Source organism: Loxodonta africana, chromosome 6, assembly GCF_030014295.1.
Source record: "Loxodonta africana isolate mLoxAfr1 chromosome 6, mLoxAfr1.hap2, whole genome shotgun sequence".
NCBI lineage: Eukaryota > Metazoa > Chordata > Mammalia > Proboscidea > Elephantidae > Loxodonta > Loxodonta africana.
The window spans coordinates 4,426,322-4,449,667 of record NC_087347.1 but is presented as its reverse complement, the minus strand read 5'-3'; the positions used below and the strand labels follow the sequence as shown (position 1 = coordinate 4,449,667).

General features: G+C 44.6%; 1 protein-coding gene across 4 annotated transcripts in view; it reads left to right on the top strand.

Moving 5' to 3' along the window:
* The window catches only part of TRAF3IP1 (TRAF3 interacting protein 1), a 75,256-nt gene that overhangs the window by 25,962 nt on the left and 25,948 nt on the right, over positions 1 to 23,346 (top strand). For all 4 annotated transcript variants that reach the window (XM_064286446.1, XM_064286444.1, XM_064286443.1 and 1 more), the window contains 6 exons: positions 2,830 to 2,850; positions 3,756 to 3,840; positions 4,504 to 4,587; positions 5,029 to 5,152; positions 5,353 to 5,389; positions 6,775 to 6,851. In XM_064286446.1, coding sequence (XP_064142516.1) covers positions 2,830 to 2,850; positions 3,756 to 3,840; positions 4,504 to 4,587; positions 5,029 to 5,152; positions 5,353 to 5,389; positions 6,775 to 6,851 — 428 coding nt within the window. The remainder of the gene's footprint in view (positions 1 to 2,829; positions 2,851 to 3,755; positions 3,841 to 4,503; positions 4,588 to 5,028; positions 5,153 to 5,352; positions 5,390 to 6,774; positions 6,852 to 23,346) is intronic.

The window sequence follows — 23,346 nt, the reverse complement described above, 5'->3', positions numbered from 1 at the left end:
CAATGATATTTTTAGGAGGGGTGACACAATCATACTTGGATTTTAAAAAGAGCATCTGTGCTTATTTGGGAGACTTAAAGAATAGTTCAGAGACGAGATGAGAGTGGCTTGAACAATGGTGGGGTAATGGAGGAAGAAGTGGACAGGTTCCTGGGATGGTCACGAGGTAGAGTCATTGGCGTGGACAATGGTAGGGTGATGGAGGGGAAGTGGACAGGTTTGCAGGATGGTCATGAGGTAGAATTGTTGGCTTGGATGATGGTGGGGTGATGGAGGAGAAGTGGACAGTTTCCCAGGATTGTCACAAGGTAGAGTCATTGGCTTGGACGATGGTGGAGTGATGGAGGGGAAGTGGATGGCTTTCTAGGATGATCACGAGGTAGAGTCGTTGGCTTGAATGATGGTGGAGTGATGAATGGAAGTGGACGGGTTCCCTGGGTGGTCATGAGGTAGTGTCCTTGGCTTGGGCGATGGTGGGGTGATGGAGGGGAAGTGAACAGGTTCCCAGAATGGTCACAAGGTAGAGTTGTTGGCTTGGACAATGGTGGGGTGGTGGAGGAGAAGTAGACAGGTTCCCTGGATGGTCACGAGGTAGAGTTGTTGGCTTGGACAATGGTGGGGTGATGGAGGGGAAGTGGACAGGTTCCCTGGACGGTCATGAGGTAGAGTCGTTGGCTTGGAGGACGGTGGGGTGATAGAGGAGAAGTGGACGAGTTCCCAGGATGGTCATGTGGTAACACCCTTGGCTTGGACAATGATGTGGTGATGGAGAAGTGGACGGGTTCCCGGGATGATCATGAGGTAGCGTCCTTGGCTTGGATGATGATGGGGTGATGGAAGAGACGTGGATGGGTTCCCAGGATGGTCATGAGGTAGTCATTGACTTGGATGATGGTGGAGTGATGGAGGGGAAGTGGCTGTGTTCCCAGGATGGTCATGAGGTAGCATCCTTGGCTTGGACACTCTGTGCTTGTGCCTCCTAGCCATCTAAGGGGAGGACCCAGCCTGGAGCATAGAGGAAAGGTCTGGCGTGAAGATCTGAATCTGAGAGTTGTGGGGGCACAGGTGGCAGGGAGCCTGGGTGTGATGCTGGTGTCGGCGAGACGTCCTGTGAGGGAGCAGTGTGAGGGGAGGGACTCTGGCTGGCATTCAGAGGAGGACTGGGCCAGCAGGGGAGTCTGAGGAGAGCAGCCCCAGGGCAGAGGAGGGGAGGATGTTTCAGTAAGGAAGGTGTTGGCCATGTGAGGGGCCAGGAAGCCGAGGACAGGAAGTGTCTGTTCGGTCAGGGACCCCATCCACGGAAAGGAGACGGTCTTCTTTGTTCCCTTACCATCTGTGTCTCAGTCTGAGAATGTGTCATCCCCTCTCAGGAGTCTTTCTGAGCTCCAGGTGACCCTGCAGTTGTCCCCAAACACCCTGATGGCAGGAGTGTTTTTAGAAAGAGCTGGGAATTTAGGGTCCAGGGAACTGGGTCTGTGTCTCAGCCACACAGGACAACTGTGTGCTGGCCTGGTCAGGACACCGACCCACCATGCACTGTGGAGGAGGGCCTGTTGCCACGACTCCTGGGTCTCCACAGCCCTCTGCCCTTTGCTCAAGCCCCTGACGCCCTGTTCCCCAAAGTCCCTTCCTCACCCCTCGGCCCACAGCTCAGCGCTGCTTGTTTTCACACTGTCGTATCATGGTGCTGTCTGGAACGCATGTTCTCCAGGCTCCTACTGACCACTGTCTCCCAGTCCCTTGGCTCCCATGGGTGGTCTGCTGGCCCAGGCCTGGCCTCTGTGCTGTCTGGCCTGTACGACTGCCCCACTTGGGACCTCTGGGTTCTCCTTTGTCCCATACGACAGTACCCTACAGTGTCTCCGAGTTCCTATGACCCTGAAGCTTGGCCACCCCTAGAGCCACCCTCTGGGGCACCGTGTAAGTGGAAAACCTAGAGGGGTCTGAGGAGTACCTTCAGTCTGTGTTTGCTGTGGATCCCAAAATAATCCAGGGCCTGGATCCTCAGGGGGTACCTGCAGGCCATCCTGGTGGAGGCCCTGATCAAGGAGGTGCCCCCTCCCAGTGTGGCTGGGCCCCTCCGCTCTCTGGAGAATTCCCCAGTGAGTGGCATGGACACATACAGTCTGGATTCTTCTGTAGATGAGCTCGTGGGTTTTAAGAGGTAACAGAAAGGTGGTCCACCTATGGTTTTGAGACCACCCCTTCCATGCTCCCACTTCGCTTGTGACCTCAGGGAACTTGAGATTTGACTTAGCACAGGTCATATCCATCCCCAAAAGCAGCCCTTGGAGAAGGATCCTGGGGCAGGGGCAAAGGTAGGCCCGCCTTGCGCTTGAGATGTGATTCCCATCCACGTATGGAGAGGCTGACAGAAACACACTTGTGCAGTCGCGTGAATGGGCTGTTGTGTGGTTCCACCCAGGGTCGTAAAAATGGCTCGGCCATAATGGCTCGGTCAGTGGGTTTTGCCTGGCTGAGGACTGTCACCTCCTCTTATGTTTGGGAGTCCATCTTTTTGTGGCTTCCTGGTTTTATCAACTTTTGTCTAAAACCAAAATTTAACATTAACTCTGTGATACTCTCCTCTTATCCCTGTTTCCTGTTTTCACATGGTAACGTTTTATGCCTCACAGTTTTGTTTGTTTGTTCTTGTCTCTCTGTCTTTGAAAGTAAAACAGAGGCAGCAGGGCACTAGATGAGGCTCTGAGGAATGGTGGCTTTTCCTTATAAAGGGCCACAGTCGCCCTCCTCTAGTTCTGCTATGCTTGTGTGATACTCTAAGACTTACTGACACAAACGTTAATTTTTCCATCTGCTTTCTTTTAGGGGACTCCCCCAGTGACGCAGGTAAGGAATGGCATTCAGTAAATGAGTTTGGTGTACATCGTGAATATCTGATAGAACATGTCATTTCAGGTTTATGTTTTTATCATTAAATTGCATTCATGCATGTAACTCATTTTAAGGAAACGTATCTTGACTATACTGGTATAAGATTTAATTTGTATGTTTTATTTCAAAAGACTACATTTCAGATTTTTTTCCAGAGTATAAATTATATTTTCATTATTTCATTTATTTTTATTATTCTCCAAAGTAAAGCTCTTTTACTTTAAACAATGCAGCAAATTTAATTATCTCAATGGCCTGGGCCTTTCATCAAAATGAAGCAAGCTTTGTTAAGATTATAAGAATAATATTGTAATACCTGAAGTAAAAAACTTTTGAGTTTCAGAAAAATATGAAGAATAAAATAAAAGGTACTGATAATTCCACTGTTTGTAGCTTTAATGAATATCCATCTAGATCCCCGTGTATGCGTAATCACCAGATACGTTGTCATACTGTGTTGATAATGTATTAAAATGGTGACTTGTACACAAAAAAGCCTAACGTGACTATACCGTGAGTTACTTAGCAGCCCTCTCTCATTGGCCACTATCTGGTGATGATCTATGTGCTGGACACCTTGACACGTATATATTCACGCACGTGTCCTTTTCCTTTCTTAGGCCGTATTAAAAGATTTCCTGACAAGTCAAACCAGTGTGATTTCCAAGGCCCACGTGTGCGCATTTCTCCAAATCTTCACCAAATTCAGATATCAAAAGCCTCTTTTGTCTTATCAAAATGATAGATGAAAAAACAACTCGTTTATACTTGTAATTTTTCAGTTGCTGTCTTTTCAAGTGTTTACTGGTTGTTTGTGCTTCTTCCTTTGTGAATTGTTGGTTGGACTGTTGTCTTTTTAGAAGGAGACAGTGGACCCACTGGCCAAGAGAAGTCCGAGGTGTCAGAGAATTCAGAAATCCCAAACGAGCTTTCATCCAATCTCAGGTCTGTGGTTTTTACTGCTGTTACCTTGGAAGACTGTCACACCCAGGGCACAGCTGGAGTGCTTTTTTCTGTACTTTTGCTATTTATTTCATGCTCAAGGTTAATTATGAGGACATATTTGTACAAAGAGAGAAAAAAACAGTTAATTTTTCTGTGTCTGAGATATACTAAAACCAAACCAAACCCGTTGCTGTCGCATCGATTGCGACTCGTGGCGATCCTATAGGACGGAGTAGAGCTGTCCCACAGGGTTTCCAAGGAGCGGCTGGTGGATTCGAACTGCTGACCTGTTGGTTGGCAGCTGAATGCTTAACCACTGCACCACCAGGGCTCCACCTGAGAGACATCTAACTGCAACTAGGACATTCTAGAGGTTTAGGGACATCCATAAAAAAAAATTGAGGGCTAAATTACATCGTGTTTTTATTACTGATAGTTATATTAAATTATTATTTTTCATACCTTGAAATTACTGGAAATAGAAGATTGAAAAACGGAGACTTTTTAGTCGTCAGTCTGATGGAATATTCTTGCTGTTTTGCTGACTGTGTCCTCACCAGCATGTTCTTAAGGGTCTGGAAATCAGCGTTAATGTTAACGTGGGCTTTCTTTCCTCTATTCTGAAATGTGTGACTTTTCCTGTTTTCGATTGTTTGGGTTTAGAAAAATACCTCGGCCTGGGAGTGCAAGACCAGCTCCCCCCCGCGTCAAACGCCAGGAGAGCGCAGAGGTGTTAGCTGTAGACAGGTGAGACTGACGTGACAGGGAGGTTCTATCCCTGGGGCCTTCGAAAAGTTGTCAGCCACTTGGGGGGCTGATGAGCGGAGCTCATGGGACGTGTGGGTGAATGGTGTGTGTGTGTGTGTGAATGTGGGGTAGGAAGAATCGTGCCTACGGGTGATGGGAAAACTTGAAAACGGGATGGGGAGGGTAGGACGGGGATGAGGGGGTACAGGTGGCCTGGGAGGAGGCTGGGCCAGAGAGCCGCGTCAAGGTGGGGGGCTTCACCGGGAGCACCGTGACCGCGAGAATTTGTCTCTGCCTCCCCTTACCTTTTGTGATATGGTCCTAGAGGTGGCGGCTCGTTAAGCTCTTCTCAGGTAACAGTGGACAAAGCTCAGACCTGGGATTGCTGAAGACTTGTGCCGGATGTGAAATTCCTAATTCGATTTCGTTTCCTGTGTTTAGGGCGGGGAGTGGGAAGGCCGTCTCAAACGTGATCGCGGACTCCCAGAACTCTGAGAACGAGGAGGACGATCAGTTTGTGGTGGAAACTGCCCCTCAGCTCTCTGAAATGTCGGAGATTGACATGGTGTGTTTGTGACGACACGTAAACTCGCTGGAATGCACACTCCAGCTTTGAGATTTATGTAGGGAAACCTTTTCTCTGATTTGTCCGTTGTTTTTTTTATCCTCATTAATTTTGCCACTCCTTTCTGAGATGCACAGCAACATGACTTTGAGAACTCAGCAAGTCTGAACCTTTTCTTTCCCTCCTTTCTTCCTGCTCAGGTTCCAGCCGTGGAACTGGAAGAGGACGAGAAGCATGGTAGGTTCTGGGCGCGAGCGCACGGGAGGGTGTGTGCGGCGGCGTGGCTCCTCTCCTCTGTGTGGGGTTTAGAAGGATCGCGTGTAAATTGAAGCCTGGTGGTGTAGTGGTTAAGAGCTCAGCTGTCAATCAGAAGGTCCACAGTTCAAATCCTCCAGCCACTCCATGGAAACCCTGTGGGGCAGGTCTACTCTGTCCTATTGGGTCGCTATGAGTCAGTACCAACTCGATGGCAGTGAGTTTTGTTTTTTTATGTTTATTTGGAATAGTTTTTTGTTTTTATATGTCAGTAGGTATGTGTTTGTATTCATTTATTGGTCCCTACATTTTTCTCCGTTCTGCCTTTTTTTTAACCTAACGATGTGTCCTGGCATTGATTCCGTAGCAACCTAGTCTGGGCGGTACAGCCCTCCACCATGTTGACACACCAGAGCCCATCCAGCCAGTCTCATGTCAAGGCTTGAGTGAAACAGCATTTAAAGAAATTGCTTTTTCATATGCATTTACCCCACCCACCACCCACTGCCCTCAAGCAGACTCATAGCAACCCTACAGGACAGAGTAGAACTGCCCCGTAGAGTTTCCAAGGAGCTTCCAAGGAGCGCCTGGCGGATTCAAACTGCCGACCCCTTGGTTGGCAGCCATAGCACTTAACCACTACGCCACCAGGGTTTCCCATGTGAATTTATTTACCTGCGGGTAATTCCTTTTTAAGGAACCCTCCTGGTGTAGTAGTTAAGCGCCCAGCAGCTAACTAAAGGGTTGGTGGTTCGTATCTACCCAGCAGCTCCTCAGGAGAAAGACCTGGCAATCTGCTCCCGTAAGAATTAGAACCTAGGAAACGCTGTGGGGCAGTTGCACTCTGTAACACATGGGGTCGCTGTGAGTATGAATCAACTCAGCAGCACCTAACAACAATTATTTTTTAAGGAAATTGAATGACTCTTGCCCCAATATAAAGGAAGTGTTAGTACCTAGAAGCAATTCACAATTCTCATCTCTATTTGCAATTGGTGTTTATCTATTTGGATGTTAATCTACATTTCTTCTTAATGTTTGGAAATAGAAAGTCGATTTTATTTCTGAAGTTTTTTTTACCTTTCAAGGAACTGATTTCCTTGAAATGCTTTGAAATTCTGTAGTTAATGTCAGCACCAGCTGCCGTATCCATCTATTGCAGACTTTCTTTTATCAATAAAGATCATGTGGAGCTGTTTTCACTATAGGGTCTCTGTGAGTCGGAATCGACTCGACAGCAGAGGGTGAGTTTTCACGGCAGAAAAAGGAATAATGAGCAGTTAGTATTCCTCCCCTGCCCCATCTGTTTAAAGTAGCTTCCTGTGGCAGAGACTAAATTTTAACGTAAAACTGCTGATTTTCAACAGGTGGACTTGTAAAAAAAATTTTGGAGACCAAGAAAGATTATGAGAAATTGCAGCAGTCACCCAGAGCTGGCGAGAAGGTAATGGAGTGATTTCTGTGAACACAGGCATTCGAGCAGTCTGTTTCCCCCATTTATATGTAAAACTAGAAGCATATTGTCAGACTGTATGATAACGTGTAATGCTAGCTGACTGCTGTTTAAGTCCATCCCGCCCCTCCCTGTCAGTGGGGAGGAGAGAAAATGAGGGCTCTTTATGGGTGGGTCGCTGCCTGGCACTCACATCCAGCCCTGGCCTGGAGGGCAGCAGCCTTGCGTGTTGGGGTGCTCAGGAGTCAGGAACCCCTGCTCTGCTCTGACTCCCTGGCTTCCCCTTCCTGCCGTGTCCCTCCCTCTCGTGCCCTGCCTACCCGGGCTGACTGCAGAGTGAGAGACTGGGGCCTGGGCCAGGCGGGCTTTGACCTGTGTGCGCTACTGGTGTCTGGCCTCCCAGCCATTCTCGTTATAGAGCCCCTGCCCTTCCCTGGGCACCGGCTGGTGGGTGAACACCTGCAGGCTCAGCTAGTGGGGCTCGAACGCCGTGGGGAAGTTCTGCCACAGTTGTCTTAAAAAGTAAAAATGCATCTTTGTTTTTTAAAATCAGAAAGTTGTGGGGTAGTTCGCTTTGTCAGCCAAGAATTCTAATGAGTGATTTTAAGTGTGTGTATTTTCCCAGTAGAATTAATGGCTACGTATTTTAAATAGAGCCCTGATAGTGCACTGGTTAAGAGCTTGGTTGCTAACTATACGGTTGGCAGTTCCAACCTACCAGCCACCCTTGGGAGAAAGATGTGGCAGTCAGCTTCTGTAAAGATTATAGCCTTGGCATCTCAATCCAACGAGGCTGGCATTAATCCAAAAGACACAAAATAATAAATGTTAGAGAGGTTGTGAAGAGACTGGAACACATATACACTGCTGGTGGGAATGTAAAATGGTGCAACCACTTTGGAAATCAATTTGGCACTTCCTTAAAAAACTAGAAATAGAACTACCATATAATCCAGCAATCCCACTCCTTGGAATATATCCTAGAGAAATAATAGCCTTTACACGAACAGATATATGCACAACCATGTTTATTGCAGCACTGTTTACAATAGTAAAAAGATGGAAGCGACCAAGGTGCCCATCAATGGATGAATGGATAAATAAATTATGGTATATTCACACAATGGAATACTACGCGTCGATAAAGAACAGTGATGAATCCGTGAAACGTTTCATAACATGGAGAAATCTGGAAGGCATTTCGCTGGGTGAAATTAGTCAGCTGCAAAAGGACAAATATTGTATAAGACCGCTATCATAAGAACTCGAGAAATAGTTTAAACAGAGAAGAAAATATTCTTTGATGGTTACGAGAGGGGGGAGGGAGGGAGGCAGAGAGGTTTTCACTAATTAGATAGTAGATAAGAAGTATTTTAGGTGAAGGGAAAGACAACACACAGTACAGGAGAGGTCAGCACAACTGGACTAAACCAAAAGCAAAGAAGTTTCCTGAATAAACTGAATGCTTTGAAGGCCAGCGTAGCAGGGGCAGGGGTTTGGGGACCATGGTTTCAGGGATTATCTAAGTCAATTGACATAATCTATTAAGAAAACATTCTGCATCCCACTTTGGGGAGTGGTGTCTGAAGTCTTAAATGCTCGTAAGCGGCCATCTAAGATGCATCAATTGGTCTCAACCCAGCTGGAGCAAAGGAGAATGAACACCAAAGACACAAGGTAATTATGAGCCCAAGAGGCAGAAGGGGCCACATAAAGGCAGAGACTACATCAGCCTGAGACCAGAAGAACTAGATGGTGCCTGGCTACACGCGATGACTGCCCTGACAGGGAACACAACAGAGAACCCCTGAGGGAGCAGGAGAGCTGTGGGATGCAGATCCCAAATTCTCATAAAAAGACCAGACTTAATGGTCTGACTGAGACTAGAAGGACCCCAGAGGTCAGGGTCTCCAGACCTTTGTTAGCCTAAGACAGGAACCATTCCCAAAGCTAACTCTTCAGACAGGGATTGGACTGGACTATGGAATAGACAATGATACTGGTGAAGAGTGAGCTTCTTGGATCAAGTAGACACATGAGACTATGTTGGCATCTCCTGTCTAAAGGGGAGATGAGAAGGCAGAGGGGGTCGGAAGCTGACTAATGGACACGAAAAGAGAGAGTGGAGAGAAGGAGTGTACTGTCTCATTAGGGGAAAGCAATTAGGAGTATATAGCAAGGTGTTTATAAATTTTTGTATGAGAGTCCAACTTGATATGTAAACTTTCACTTAAAGCACAATAAAAGTTAAAAAAAAAAAAAAAAGACTACAGCCTTGGAAACCCTATGGGCTGTTCTTTTCTGTCCTATAGGTTTGCTATGAGTTGGAATCAACTCAATGGCAATGGGCTTGGTTTGTTTTAGATAATTTTGCTTAAAGCATCGTAGGATGTTTTAAGGATGGCGAGACTACGTCTCATACTTTGGACATGTCAGAAGGGATCAGTCCCTGGAGAAGGACATCGTGCTTGGTAAGGTAGAGGGTCAGTGAAGAAGAGGAAGACCCTCAAGATGGATTTACACAGTGGCTGCAACAATGGGCTGAGACGTAGCAATGATTGTGAGGATGGTGCAGGACCAGGCCGTGTTTCCTTCTGTCATACGTGGGGTTGCTATGAGTTGGAACTGACGTGACCGCACCTAACAACAACAGCAGTTCCTCCTGAAATAGCCAAAGGGGGAACTTGCGCACCCGAGGCTTCCACCTGTGCTCTTGGTGTGCAGGGCGAGTCCTTTGGTCACATTGGGGCCCTTTAACTGGTCACGGCAACAGTGCCCCTGAGGCTTGGCAGCTTAACCACCATCTGCTCTTCTGAAAGGGAAAATGCCTTTCTGCATCTGGTGGCTGTTGCTGTGGAATGTTAATATGTCACAGTCCTTCTCATGTGCACAAGGGATCGTCCCGGTGTCCCTGGCTGGGTTCCTGAGACCCAGTGGAAAACCGCGAGCCGTACCCGCAGGCTGTTGATGTAGGTGTGCTTTGAAGCTTCCAGCGTGTGTCTGTTTTGTAGCTGCGTTCTGCATGCAGAGCACCCGAGGCCCGGCTTCAAAGTTCCCTCTGAAAAGTAAATTTCCGATTGGGAAATCTTTTGACTTAGGAAGATAAAGGGGAAAAAAGGTCCTTATTTATCGAGCTTTTACTGCTTCGAAAACGAACAGTTACTGCGTGTCTCCAAGTCGGGGGATGTCAGCAAGCTGCTGTACGCAGTTTTCTTTAGGATGCTGGTACACCTCAGACTTCAGCTTAACTTGTTGGTCTTCCACATACATTTTAATTTTTTTTTTTTTTTAAATAAAAGAGATAAAAATGTACAAGTAAAGTTGAGGTCCATTTTTGTCCCTACCCAATACTGTTTTCCTCAGGGCAGCCACAAAGATGAATTTTTATATTTTTGCCACCAATATTCTTCTAGCTTTGCTATTTTTTATATGTAATAGTATTGTTTTATGGGTCTTTAATATCATCCTTTTGTTGATATTGTGATGCAGTTTGCTCTCCTCAGTCAGTATTGTGTTCCTGAGACCTTCCATGTTTGCTACCTGTTGATCTAGCTTATTTTAATTAATGACTAGTATTCCTTGTTTGGAAACCCTAGTGACGCAGTGGTTAAGAGTTCAGCTCCTAACCAAAAGGTCAGCAAGTTCAACTCCACCAAGTGCTCGTTGGAGACCCTGTGGGGCAGTTCTGGTTTGTCCTATAGGGCCACTATGAGTCATGACAACGGGTTTGGTTTTTTTGAATTCCTTGTTTGTTTATTCACTTCCTTATCAGTGGTTTTCCCAACTTTTTGCTGTTACAAACAGTGCTTTTGTGGGCTCCTTACCTGCCTCCTGGCATACAGCAGGGGTTGGCACATGGTTTCTGTAACGGCCTCCATAGTAAATACTTCAGGCCTTGTGAGCCATGTGGTCTCTGTTGCGACTGCTCAACGGCTGAGGCTCCACGAAAGCAGCGGTAGCCTAGACAACAGGAAAACAAACAGGCAGGGCTGTGTTCTGATCAAACTTTAATTACAAGAGCTGGATCTGGCCTGCAGACCCTAGTTTGCCAACCCTTGCATTGGAATCTGTGCCTAGACTTGGAATTGCCGTACCACAGCCTGTGCCGGTCGTTAGTGTCAGATTACTCCTCACGAGCCTGTACCCGTTTACGCTTACCCTGGAATGAAAGCTTGTTTGCGTAGCCAGCCATAGTCCAGGTAATGAATCTATCCATCAGCCTCAGGTTTCCCTTCCTGCTGGCCCTCTCCACGCCCCCCCACCCCCACCCCTTTTTGAGGCACCCATTGATCTGCTTTCTGTCACCGTACTTCAGTTTGCATTTCCTAGAATTCTATCGGAATGGAATCATAGAACATGCACTCTGTTTTTAGTCTGGCTTCTTTTACTCAGGAGTCCTGGTGGTGCTGTGGCTAAGTGCTCGGCTGCTAACCTAGAGGTCAGAGGTTTGAACCCACCAGCTGCTCCATGGGAGAAAGATGTGGCAGTCTGCTTCCGTAAAGATTTACAGCCTTGGAAACACAATGGGGTAGTTCTCTGTCCTATAGGGTTGCTATGAGTTGGAATTGACGGCAATGGGTTTGGTTTTTGGGTTTTCTTTTACTCAAAAACCAAAACCAACCCAGTTGGTGTCGAGTCAGTTCCGACTCATAGCAACCCTATAGGACAAAGTAGAACTGTCCTATAGGGTTTCCAAGGAGCAGCTGGTGGATTCGAACTGCTGACCTTTCGGTTAGCAGCTGAACCTTTTACTGCTGTGCCACCAGGGCTCCTTCTTTTACTCAGCTTGATTTTTTTTTTTAATTAATTTTTATTAAGCTTCAAGTGAACATTTACCATTCCAATCAGTCTGTCACATGTAGGTTTACATACATCTTACTCCCTTCTCCCACTTGCTCTCCCCCTACTGAGTCAGCCCTTTCAGTCTCTCGTTTCGTGCCAGTTTTGCCATCTTCCCTCTCTCTCTATCTTCCCATCCTCCCTCCAGTCAAGGGTTGCCTACACACTCTCCAGTGTCCCCCTGATTTAATTAGCTCACTCTTCATCAGCATCTCTCTCCCCGCCACTGACCAGTCCTTTTCATGCCTGATGAGTTGTCTTCGGGGATGGTTCCTGTCCTGTGCCATTAGAAGTTCTGGGGAGCATTGTCTCTGGGATTCGTCTAGTAGCAATCATACCATTAGGTGTGGTCTTTTAATGACAATTTGGGGTCTGTATCCCATTGGTCTCCTGCTCCCTCAGCAGTTGTCTGTTGTGCTCCCTGACAGGACAGACATCGATTGTGGCCGGGCACCAACTAGTTCTTCTGGTCTCAGGATAGTGTAGGTCTCTGGTTCATGTGGCCCTTTCTGTCTCTTGAGTTCTTAGTTGTCATGTGACCTTGGTGTTCTTCCTATGCCTTTGCTCCAGGTGGGTTGAGACCAATTGATGTATCTTAGATGGTCGCTTGTTGGCATTTAGGACCCCAGGCGCCACAATTCAAAGTGGGATGCAGAATGTTTTCATAATAGAATTATTTTGCCCATTGACTTAGAAGTCCTCTCAAACCAAGTTCCCCAGACCCCAGCCCCTGCTCCGCTGACCTTTGAAGCTTTCATTTTATCCCGGAAACCTCTTTGCTTTTAGTCCAGTCCAGTTAGGCTGACCTTCCTTGTATTGAGTGTTGTCTTCCCCTTCACCCAAAGCAGTTCTTATCTACTGATTGATCAATAAAAAGCCCTCTCCCTCCCTCCCTCCCTCCCTCCCCCCCCCCTTTGTAACCACAAAAGTATGTATTCTTCTCCGTTTTTTCTATTTCTCAAGATCTTATACTAGTGGTCTTATACAATATTTGTCCTTTTGCCTCTGACTCATTTCGCTCAGCATAATGCCTTCCAGATTCCTCCATGTTATGAAATGTTTCAGAGATTCGTCACTGTTCTTTATCGATGCGTAGTATTCCATTGTGTGAATATACCACAATTTATTTACGCATTCATCTGTTGACGGACATCTTGGTTGCTTCCAGCTTTTTGCTATTGTAAACAGAGCTGCAATAAACATGGGTGTGCATATATCTGTTTGTGTGAAGGCTCTTGTATCTCTAGGGTATATTCCGAGGAGTGGGATTTCTGGGTTGTATGGTAGTTCTATTTCTAACAGTTTAAGATAACGCCAGATGGATTTCCGAAGTGGTTGTACCATTTTACAATCCCACCAGCAGTGTATGAGAGTTTCAATCTCTCCGCAGCCTCTCCAACATTTATTATTTTGTGTTTTTTGGATTAATGCCAGTCTAGTTGGTGTGAGATGGAATCTCATCTTAGTTTTAATTTGCATTTCTCTAATGGCTAATGACCGGGAGCATTTTCTCATATATCTGTTGGCTGCCTGAATATCTTCTTTAGTGAAATGTGTGTTCATATCCTTTGCCCACTTCTTGATTGGGTGGTTTGTCTTTTTGTGGTTGAGTTTTGACAGAATCATGTAGATTTTAGAGATCAGGCGCTGGTCTGAGATGTCATAGCTGAATATTGTTTCTCAGTCTGTAGGTGGTCTTTTTACTGTTTTGGTAAAGTCTTTAGATGAGCATAGGTGTTTGATTTTTAGGAGCTCCCAGTTATCTGGTTTCTATTCGTCATTTTTGGTAATGTTTTGTATTCTGTTTATGCCCTGTATTAGGGCTCCTAGGGTTGTCCCTATTTTTTCTTCCATGATCTTTATCGTTTTAGTCTTTATGTTTAGGTCTTTGATCCACTTGGAGTTAGTTTTTGTGCGTGGTGTGAGGTATGGGTCCTGTTTCATTCTTTTGCAAATGGATATCCAGTTATGCCAGCACCATTTGTTAAAAAGACTATCTTTTCCCCAGTTGACTGACACTGGTCCTTTGTCAAATATCAGCTGCTCATACGTGGATGGATTTATATCTGGGTTCTCGATTCTGTTCCATTGGTCTATGTGCCTGTTGTTGTACCAGTACCAGGCTGTTTTGACTACTGTGGCTGTATAATAGGTTCTGAAATCAGGTAGAGTGAGGCCTCCCACTTTCTTCTTCTTTTTCAGTAATGCTTTGCTTATCCAGGGGTTCTTTCCCTTCCATATGAAATTAGTGATTTGTTTCTCTATCCCCGTAAAATATGACATTGGTATTTGGATTGGAAGTGCGTTGTATGTATAGATGGCTTTTGGTAGAATAGACATTTTTACTATGTTAAGTCTTCCTATCCATGAGCAGGGTGTGTTTTTCCACTTAAGTGTGTCCTTTTGAATTTCTTGTAGCAGAGTTTTATAGTTTTCTTTGTATAGGTCTTTTACATCCTTGGTAAGATTTATTCCTAAGTATCTTATCTTCTTGGGGGCTACTGTGAATGGTATTGATTTGGTTATTTCCTCTTCGGTGTTCTTTTTGTTGATATAGAGGAATCCAAGTGATTTTTGTATGTTTATTTTATAACCTGAGACTCTTCCAAACTCTTCTATTAGTTTCAGTAGTTTTCTGGAGGATTCCTTAGGGTTTTCCATGTATACGATCATGTCATCTGCAAATAGTGATAGCTTTACTTCCTCCTTGCCAATCTGGATACCCTTTATTTCTTTGTCTAGCCTAATTGCCCTGGCTAGGACTTCAAGTACGATGTTGAATAAGAGCGGTGATAAAGGGCATCCTTGTCTGGTTCCCGTTCTCAAGGGAAATGCTTTCAGGTTCTCTCCATTTAGAGTGATATTGGCTGTTGGCTTTGCATAGATGCCCTTTATTATGTTGAGGAATTTTCCTTCAATTCCTATTTTGGTAAGAGTTTTTATCATAAATTGGTGTTGAACTTTGTCAAATGCCTTTTCTGCATCTATTGATAAGATCATGTGGTTTTTATCTTTTGTTTTATTTATGTGATGGATTACGTTAATGGTTTTTCTGATATTAAACCAGCCTTGCATACCTGGTATAAATCCCACTTGATCATGGTGAATTATTTTTTTGATGTGTTGTTGGATTCTATTGGCTAGAATTTTGTTGAGGATTTTTGCATCTATGTTCATGAGGGATATAGGTCTAAAATTCTCTTTTTTTGTAATGTCTTTACCTGGTTTTGGTATCAGGGAGATGGTAGCTTCATAGAATGAGTTGGGTAGTACTCCGTCTTTTTCTATGCTTTGAAATACCTTCAGTAGTAATGGTGTTAAGTCTTCTCTGAAGGTTTGGTAGAACTCTGCAGTGAAGCCGTCTGGGCCAGGACTTTTTTTTGTTGGAAGTTTTTTAATTACCGTTTCAATCTCTTTTTTTGTTATGGGTCTATTTAGTTGTTCTACTTCTGAATGTGCTACTTCTGAATGTTCTACTTCTGAATGTGTTAGTTTAGGTAGGTAGTATTTTTCCAAGAATTTGTCCATTTCTTCTAGGTTTTCAAATTTGTTAGAGTACAATTTTACGTAGTAATCTGAAATGATTCTTTTAACTTCATTTGGCTCTGTTGTGATGTGGTCCTTCTCGTTTCTTATTCGGGTTATTTGTTTCCTTTCCTGTTTTTCTTTAGTCAGTCTAGCCAATGGTTTATCAATTTTGTTAATTTTTTCAAAAGAACCAGCTTTTGGCTTTGTTAATTCTTTCAGTTGTTTTTCTGTTCTGTAATTCATTTAGTTCGGCTCTAATTTTTATTATTTGTTTTCTTCTGGTGCCTGATGGGTTCTTTTGTTGCTCAGTTTCTATTTGCTCAAGTTGTCGGGACAGTTCTCTGATTTTGGCTCTTTCTTCTTTTTGTATGTGTGCATTTATCGGTATAAATTGACCTCTGAGCACTGCTTTTGCTGTGTCCCAGAGGTTTTGATAGGAAGTATTTTCATTCTCGTTGCTTTCTAAGAATTTCCTTATTCCCTCCTTGATGTCTTCTATAACCCAGTCTTTTTTCAGGAGGGTATTTTTCAGTTTCCAAGTATTTGATTTCTTTTCCCTAGTTTTTCTGTTATTGATTTTTAGCTTCATTGCCTTGTAGTCTGAGAAGATGCTTTGTAATATTTCGATGTTTTGTATTCTGCAAAGATTTGTTTTATGACCTAATATGTGGTCTATTGTAGAGAATGTTCCATGTGCACTAGAAAAAAAAGTATATTTTGCAGCAGTTGGGTGGAGAGTTCTGTATAAGTCAATGAGGTCAAGTTGGTTGATTGTTGTAAGTAGGTCTTCCGTGTCTCTATTGAGCTTCTTACTGGATGTCCTGTTCTTCTCCGAAAGTGGTGTGTTGAAGTCTCCTACTATAATTATGGAGGTGTCTATCTCACTTTTCAATTCTGTTAAAATTTGATTTATGTATCTTGCAGCCCTGTCATTGGGTGCGTAAATATTTAATATGGTTATGTCTTCCTGATCAATTGTCCCTTTTATCATTATATAGTGTCCTTCTTTATCCTTTGTGGTGGATTTAAGTCTAAAGTCTATTTTGTCAGAAATTAATATTGCTACTCCTCTTCTTTTTTGCTTATTATTTGCTTGATATATTTTTTTCCATCCTTTGAGTTTTAGTTTGTTTGTGTCTCTAAGTCTAAGGTGTGTCTCTTGTAGGCAGCATATAGATGGATCGTGTTTCTTTATCCAGTCCGTGACTCTCTGTCTCTTTATTGGTGCATTTAGTCCATTTACATTCAGCGTAATTATAGATAAGTAAGTTTTTAGTGCTGTCATTTTGATGCCTTTTCATGTGTGTTGTTGGCCATTTCATTTTTCCACATGCTTTTTGGTGCTGAGACGTTTTTCTTAGTAGCTTGTAAGATCCTCATTTTCATAATGTTTAACTTTATGTTTGTTGAGTCGTTACGTTTTTCTTGGCTTTTTTCTTGAGTTATGGAATTGATATTCCTTTTTGTGGTTACCTTATTATTTACCCCTATTTCTCTAAGTAAAAACCTAACTTGTATCCTTCTATATCGCCTTGTATCACTCTCCATCTGGCAGTTCAATGCCTCCTATATTTAGTCCCTCTTTTTGATTATTGTGATCGTTTATCTATTGATTTCCATGTTTTCCTGTTATGTGAATTATTTTGTTTATTTATTTATTTTTTAGAATTAATCTTAATTTGTTTGTTTTTGTGCTTTCCCTATTTGAGTTGTGTTGATATCAGGACGTTCTGTTTTGTGACCGTGTATTGTGCTGGTACCTGATGTTATTGGTCATCAGGCCAAACAATCTCCTTTAGCATTTCTTGCAGTCTTGGTTTAGTTTTTGCAAATTCTCTAAACTTGTGTTTATCTGTAAATATCTTAATTTCTCCTTCATATTTCAGAGAGAGTTTTGCTGGATATATGATCCTTGGCTGGCAGTTTTTCTCCTTCAGTGCTCTGTATACGTCGTCCCATTCCCTTCTTGCCTGCATGGTTTCTGCTAAGTAGTCTGAACTTACTCTTATGGATTCTCCCTTGGAGGAAACCTTTCTTTTCTCCCTGGCTGCTTTTAAAATTTTCTGTTTGTCTTTGGTTTTGGCAAGTTTGATGATAACATGTCTTGGTGTTTTTCTTTTTGGATCAATCTTAAATGGGGTTCGATGAGCATCTTGGATAGATATCCTTTCGTCTTTCATGATGTCAGGGAAGTTTTGTGTCAGGAGTTCTTCAACTATTTTCTCTGTGTTTTCTGTCCCCCCTCCCTGTTCTGGGACTCCAATCACTCGCAAGTTATCCTTCTTGATAGAGTCCCACATGATTCTTAGGGTTTCTTCATTTTTTTTAATTCTTTTATCTGATTTTTTTTCAGCTATGTTGGTGTTGATTCCCTGGTCCTCCAGATGTCCCAGTCTGCATTCTAATTGCTCGAGTCTGCTCCTCTGACTTCCTAGTGTGTTGTCTAATTCTGTTATTTTATTGTTAATCTTTTGGATTTCTACATGTTGTCTCTCTATGGATTCTTGCAACTTATTAATTTTTCCACTATGTTCTTGAATAATCTTTTTGAGTTCTTCAACAGTTGTATCAGTGTGCTCCTTGGCTTTTTCTGCAGTTATCCTAATTTCATTTGTGATATCTTTAAGCATTCTGTAAATTAGTTTTTTATATTCTGTATCTGATAATTCCAGGATTGTATCTTCATTTGGGAAAGATTTTGATTCTTTTGTTTGGGGGGTTCGAGAAGCTGTCATGGTCTGTTTCTTTATGTGGTTTGATATGGACTGCTGTCTCCGAGCGAGCCATCACTGGGAAACTAGATTTTCCAGGTAATCAGCTAAAAAAAAAATGCAGTCAGATCCCTATCTGAATTTTCCCTCTGGCTCAGGGTATTCGGATGTTAATGGAGCCGCCTGGGGAGGGTGGGGGAGGGATCAGAGAGCTAGGAGTGTAGCACCACAGAATATAGAGCTGATCCCCACGTTCACACTCCGCCCCCGTCCGCCAAAATCCCGGCGGGATGGCTCCCCGGCTGGAACGCTAGTCTCCCCGCTCTGAGACCAGTCACTTCCTCCTGGGGAGTTCTCCCTCCGGTGCGCTGCACCGCTCGCGCGAACTGGGTGGGCGTCTCCCGCACGAACGGGTGGGTCCGCCCCCGGGGTCTATTCAGGGGAATATAATTGGACCCCGCGCTCACGCCCGCCCGGGCGCGCCCAAATCCCAGCGGGACGGCTCCCCGGCTGGGACGCTGCTTTCCCCGCTCCCAGACCAGTCACTTCCTCCCGGGGACTTCTCCCTCCGGTGTGCCGCACCGCTCGCGCGAACTGGGTGGGCGTCTCCCGCACAATCAGGTGGGCTCGCCCCCGGGTCAATTCAGGGGAATATAACTGATCCCCGCGCTCACACCCCGCCGGCTTTAGCCAAAATCCCAGCGGGACGGCTCCCCGGCTGGGATGCTGCTCTCCCCGCTCCAAGACCAGTCACTTCCTCCCGGGGACTTCTCCCTCCAGTGCGCCGCGCCGCACGCGCGAACTGGGTGGGCGTCCCCCGCACGAACGTGTGGGCCCCGCCCCGGGGTCTATTCAGAGGAATATAACTGGACCCCGCGCTTACACCCCGCCCGCGTGCGCCAGAATCCCAGTGGGATGGCTCCCTGGCTGGGATGCTGCTTTCCTTGCTCCAAGACCAGTCACTTCCTCCCGGGGACTTCTCCCTTCGGTGCCCGCACCGCTCGCGCGAACTGGGTAGGTGTCCCCCCGCACGAACGTGTGGGCCCCGCCGCGGGGTCGCTTTAGGGAAATATATCTGATCCCCCTGCTCGCGCCACGCCCGCTTCCCGCCAAAGTCCCGGCGGGACGGCTCCCCGGCTGGGACGCTGCTCTCCCTGCTCCAAGATCAGTCACTGCCTCCTGGGTGCTTCTCCCACCGACTGCGCCGCTAAGCCGCCCACGCCAACCAGCTAGACTTCCTCCTGGGATGGATTCGGGGGGTTAGGGCTGGGCCCCTTGTCTGTGCCGTCTGCCCCCCTGGGCTCTGCCCCAGATCGGGCTCCGAAGGTCACCTGCCTGGTACGCTGTCTCCTAGTTCTGAAAACGGTCGCTGTCTGCCCGTATTTGTTCGTTTTCCGTCTCTAAGTCTGTGTTTGTTGTTCAGAGTTCATAGATTATTATGTATGTGATCGATTCACTTGTTTTTCCGAGTCTTTGTCGCAAGAGGGATCCGCAGTAGCGTCCACCTGGTTCGCCATCTTGGCCCCACCCTCAGCTTGATTTTGAGATTTGTTCATGTTGTTTGTTATCAACAGTTCATTCCTTTTTCTTGCCGAGTAGCATTCCATTGTATGGATATAGCACAGTGTGTTTACCTGTTTGTGAACATTTAGGTTGTTGCCAGTTTGGCGCTATTTCAGATAAACCTGCTGTGAACGTTCATGTCCAGGTCTTTGTGTGGACATGTACTTTCATGTCTCTTGGGTAAACACCTAGGAGTGGATTGCTCTGTCAGATGGTGTATGTATACATGTTTTAAGTTTTCGAGAAACTGCCAAACTGTTCCAAAGTGGTTGTACCATTTTACATTCCTACCAGCAGTGTGTGAATGTTCCCGTTCCTCATCACACTTGATATGGTTGGTCTTTTTAATTCTTTGTGGTTTTAATTTGCATTTCCTTCACGGCTGCTGATGCCGACCATCTTTTCACGTGCTTATTTGCCATCCATGTTTCTTCTTTGGTAAAATGTCCAGATTTTTTTTTTTGCTCATTTTTAAACTGAGTTGTTTTCCTATTATTGAATTTTAAGAGTTCTTTATATGTTCTGGTTACAAGTTTTTTTTTTTATCACATATGATTTGCAAATGTTTTCTTCTAGTCTGTGGCTTTTCCTCTCGTTCTTTTAACACTGTCTTTGTAAGAGCAGAGGTTTTCATTTTGATGGAGTCCAAGTATCTGGGCTCTTTTTTTTTTTAGTGAATCGTGCTTATGGTATCATATCTAACCAACCTTCCGCAGCCCACAGTCACAAAGTCTTTCTTGTGTGTTTTCTTCTAGAAGTTTTATAGTGTTACGTTCCACGTTTTGAGTGTTTTTGTGTAGGTCGTGAGGTCTGGATGAAGTGTGTTTGTTTGTTGCATATGATATCCAAATGTTCCAGCATTAATTGTTGAATTGTCATACTTTAAAAAAACTTTTTTTCTTTTGGCCAATCTAATGGATGTGAGATTGTATCTTTGTGTTTTTTATAAGCTTACTGTTAATTGCAACTCACATTTATTGTCTGCCTCCTCTGTGCTAAGCTGCTTTTAAGTGGTTTGTTTTTGTGACCAGTCCTCACAAAGACCCTGTAAAATTGTTGGTATTGTTAGGTGCCGTTGAGTCAGTTCCAGCTTGTAGAGCCCCTGTGCACAACAGAACGAAACACTGCTCAGGCCTGCACCATCCTCACAATCATTGCTGTGCTTGAGCCCATTGTTGCAGCCACTGTGTCAATCCATCTTGTTGAGGGTCTTCCTCTTTTCCACTAACCCTTTACTTTACCAAGCATGATGTCCTTCTCCAGGGACTGATCCCTCCTGTCCAGACTATGTACAATGCAGCCTTGCCATCTTGCTTCCAAGGAGCATTCTGGTTGTACTTCTTCCAAGATAAGTTTGTTCTTTTGGCAGTCTATGGTATGTTCAATATTCTTTGCCAACACCACAGTTCAAAGGCATTAATTCTTCTTTGGTCTTCCTTATTCATTGTTCAGCTTTTACATGCATATGAGGTGATTGAAAACACCATGGCTTGGGTCAGGCCCACGTTAGTCCTCAAGGTGACATCTTTGTTTTTGAACACTTTAAAGAGATCTCTTGCAGGCAACATGCCCAGTGCAATGCATCTTTTGATTTCTTGACTGCTGCTTCCACGGGTGTTGATTGTGGATCCAAGTAAAATGAAATCCTTGACAATCTCAGTCTTCTCTCCATTTATCATGATGTTGCTTATTGATCCAGTTGTGAGGATTTTTACTTTTTGTTGAGGTATAATCCATAGGGAAGGCTGTGGTCTTTGATCTTCATCAGTAAGTGCTTCAAGTCCTCTTCACTTTCAGCAAGCAAGGTTGTGTCATCTGCATAATGTAGGTTGTTAATGAGTCTTCCTCTAATCCTGATGCCCCGTTCTTCATATAGTCTAGCTTCTCAGATTATTTGCTCAGCATACAGATTGAATAGGTATGGCGAAAGGGTATAACCCTGACACACACCTTTCCTGACTTTAATCCATGAAGTATCCCCTTTTTCTGTTTGAATGACTGCCTCTTGATCTATATACAGATTCCTCATGAGCACAATTAAGTGTTCTGGAATTCCCATTCGCTGCAATGTTATCCATAATTTGTTATGATTCACACTGTTGAATGCCTTTGCATAGTCAATAAAACACAGGTAAACATCTTTCTGGTACTTTCTGCTTTTAGCCAGGATCCATCTGACATCGGCGATGATATCCCTGGTTCCACATCCTCTTCTAAATTCGTCTTCAATTTCTGGGAGCTCCCTGTTGATATACTGCTGTAGCCTCTTTTGAATTATCTTCAGCAAAGTTTTGCTTGCGTGTGATGTTTATGATATTGTTCGATGATTTCTGCATTCAGTTGGATCACGTTTCTTGGCAATAGGCATAAATATGGATCTCTCCCAGTTGGTTGGCTAGGTAGTTGTCTTCCAAATGTCGTGGCGTAGACAAGTGAGCACTTCCAGCACTGCATCTGTTTGTTGAAACATGTCAATTGGTATTCCATTAATTCCTGGAGCCTTGTTTTTCCCCAGTGTCTTCAGTGCAGCTCGGACCTCTTCCTTCAGTACCTTTGGTTCCTGATCATATGTTATCTCCTGAAATGGTTGAATGACGATTAATTCTTTTTGGTACAGTGACTCTGTGTATTCCTTCCAATTTCTTTTGATGCTTCTTGTGTCATTAACATTTTCCTCGTAGAATCCTTCAGTATTGCAGCTCGAGGCTTTAATTTTTTTCTTCAGTTCTTTCAGCTTGAGGAATGGTGAGCGTGTTCTTCCCTTTTGTTTTCTATCTTCAGCTCTTTGCACATGTCATAATAGTTTGTCTTCTCGAGTCACCCTTTGAAATCTTCTCTTCAGCTCTTTTACTTCATCATTTCTTCCTTTTGCTTTATCTACTTGACGTTCAAGAGCAAGTTCTAGAGTCACTTCCAACATCCATTTTGGTCTTTTCTTTCTTTCCTGTCTTTTTAATGAGCTCTTGCTTTCTTCAGTAGGATGTCCTTGATGTCATTCCACAACTTGTCTGGTCTTCGGTCATTAGTCTTCAATGCATCAAATCTATTCTAGAGATGGTCTCTAAATTCAGGTAGAATATACTCAAGGTCGTACTTTGAGTTTATTTAGTAATTAATATTTGAATCCATTGTTGATAGGTGCCTTTGAGTCGATTCTGACTCACGGTGACCCATGTGACAGAACAGAACTGCCCTATAGGGTTTTCTAGGCTGTAATCTTTACAAGAGCATATCGCCAGGTCTTTTCTGCCACGGAGCCACTAGGTAGATTTAAACTGTAAGTGAATAATTTCTTTTATAAGAGTCACCACAAACCTGGTTCCTAAGAGGTGGAGGTTAAAGATGTCCCAAATGTCCAGCTTTTCCACACTGCTGTCCCACTCCACCACCTCTACCATCAGCTACTCCCCCTCCCGTCTCTGGATACAGTAATTCCCTGCACCGTCTCCCAGAACTCACAGCCAGTACTTACAATTAAGTAGTTTATTAGGGAGGTAACAGAGTGCAACTCAGGATCAGGATCGACTTGGAAGTAACAGGAACGACTCAGGACGCAGCTCCTCAGTCAGGACGGCTTCTTCTCGCCCTCTGTTGCTGGGCCCTGCTGAGGACCTTCTGTCGCTGGGGGCCTTCTCGGGCAAGTGTTACAAGCCTTAGCTCCGTGCCTCAGCAAGCCCCACCACAGCCATCTTGTACCAGTTTCCTGGTTCCTGCCGTCTCCAGCCACTATCACTCTTTCCGCTGTTGCACTGCCGTGTGTCACTGTCTTCTGCGTTGCAGCTTCTCTCTTTCTCGCTCCTGGGTCTAGGAGGTTCTCAGCACGGGGACCTCAGCTCCAAAGGATG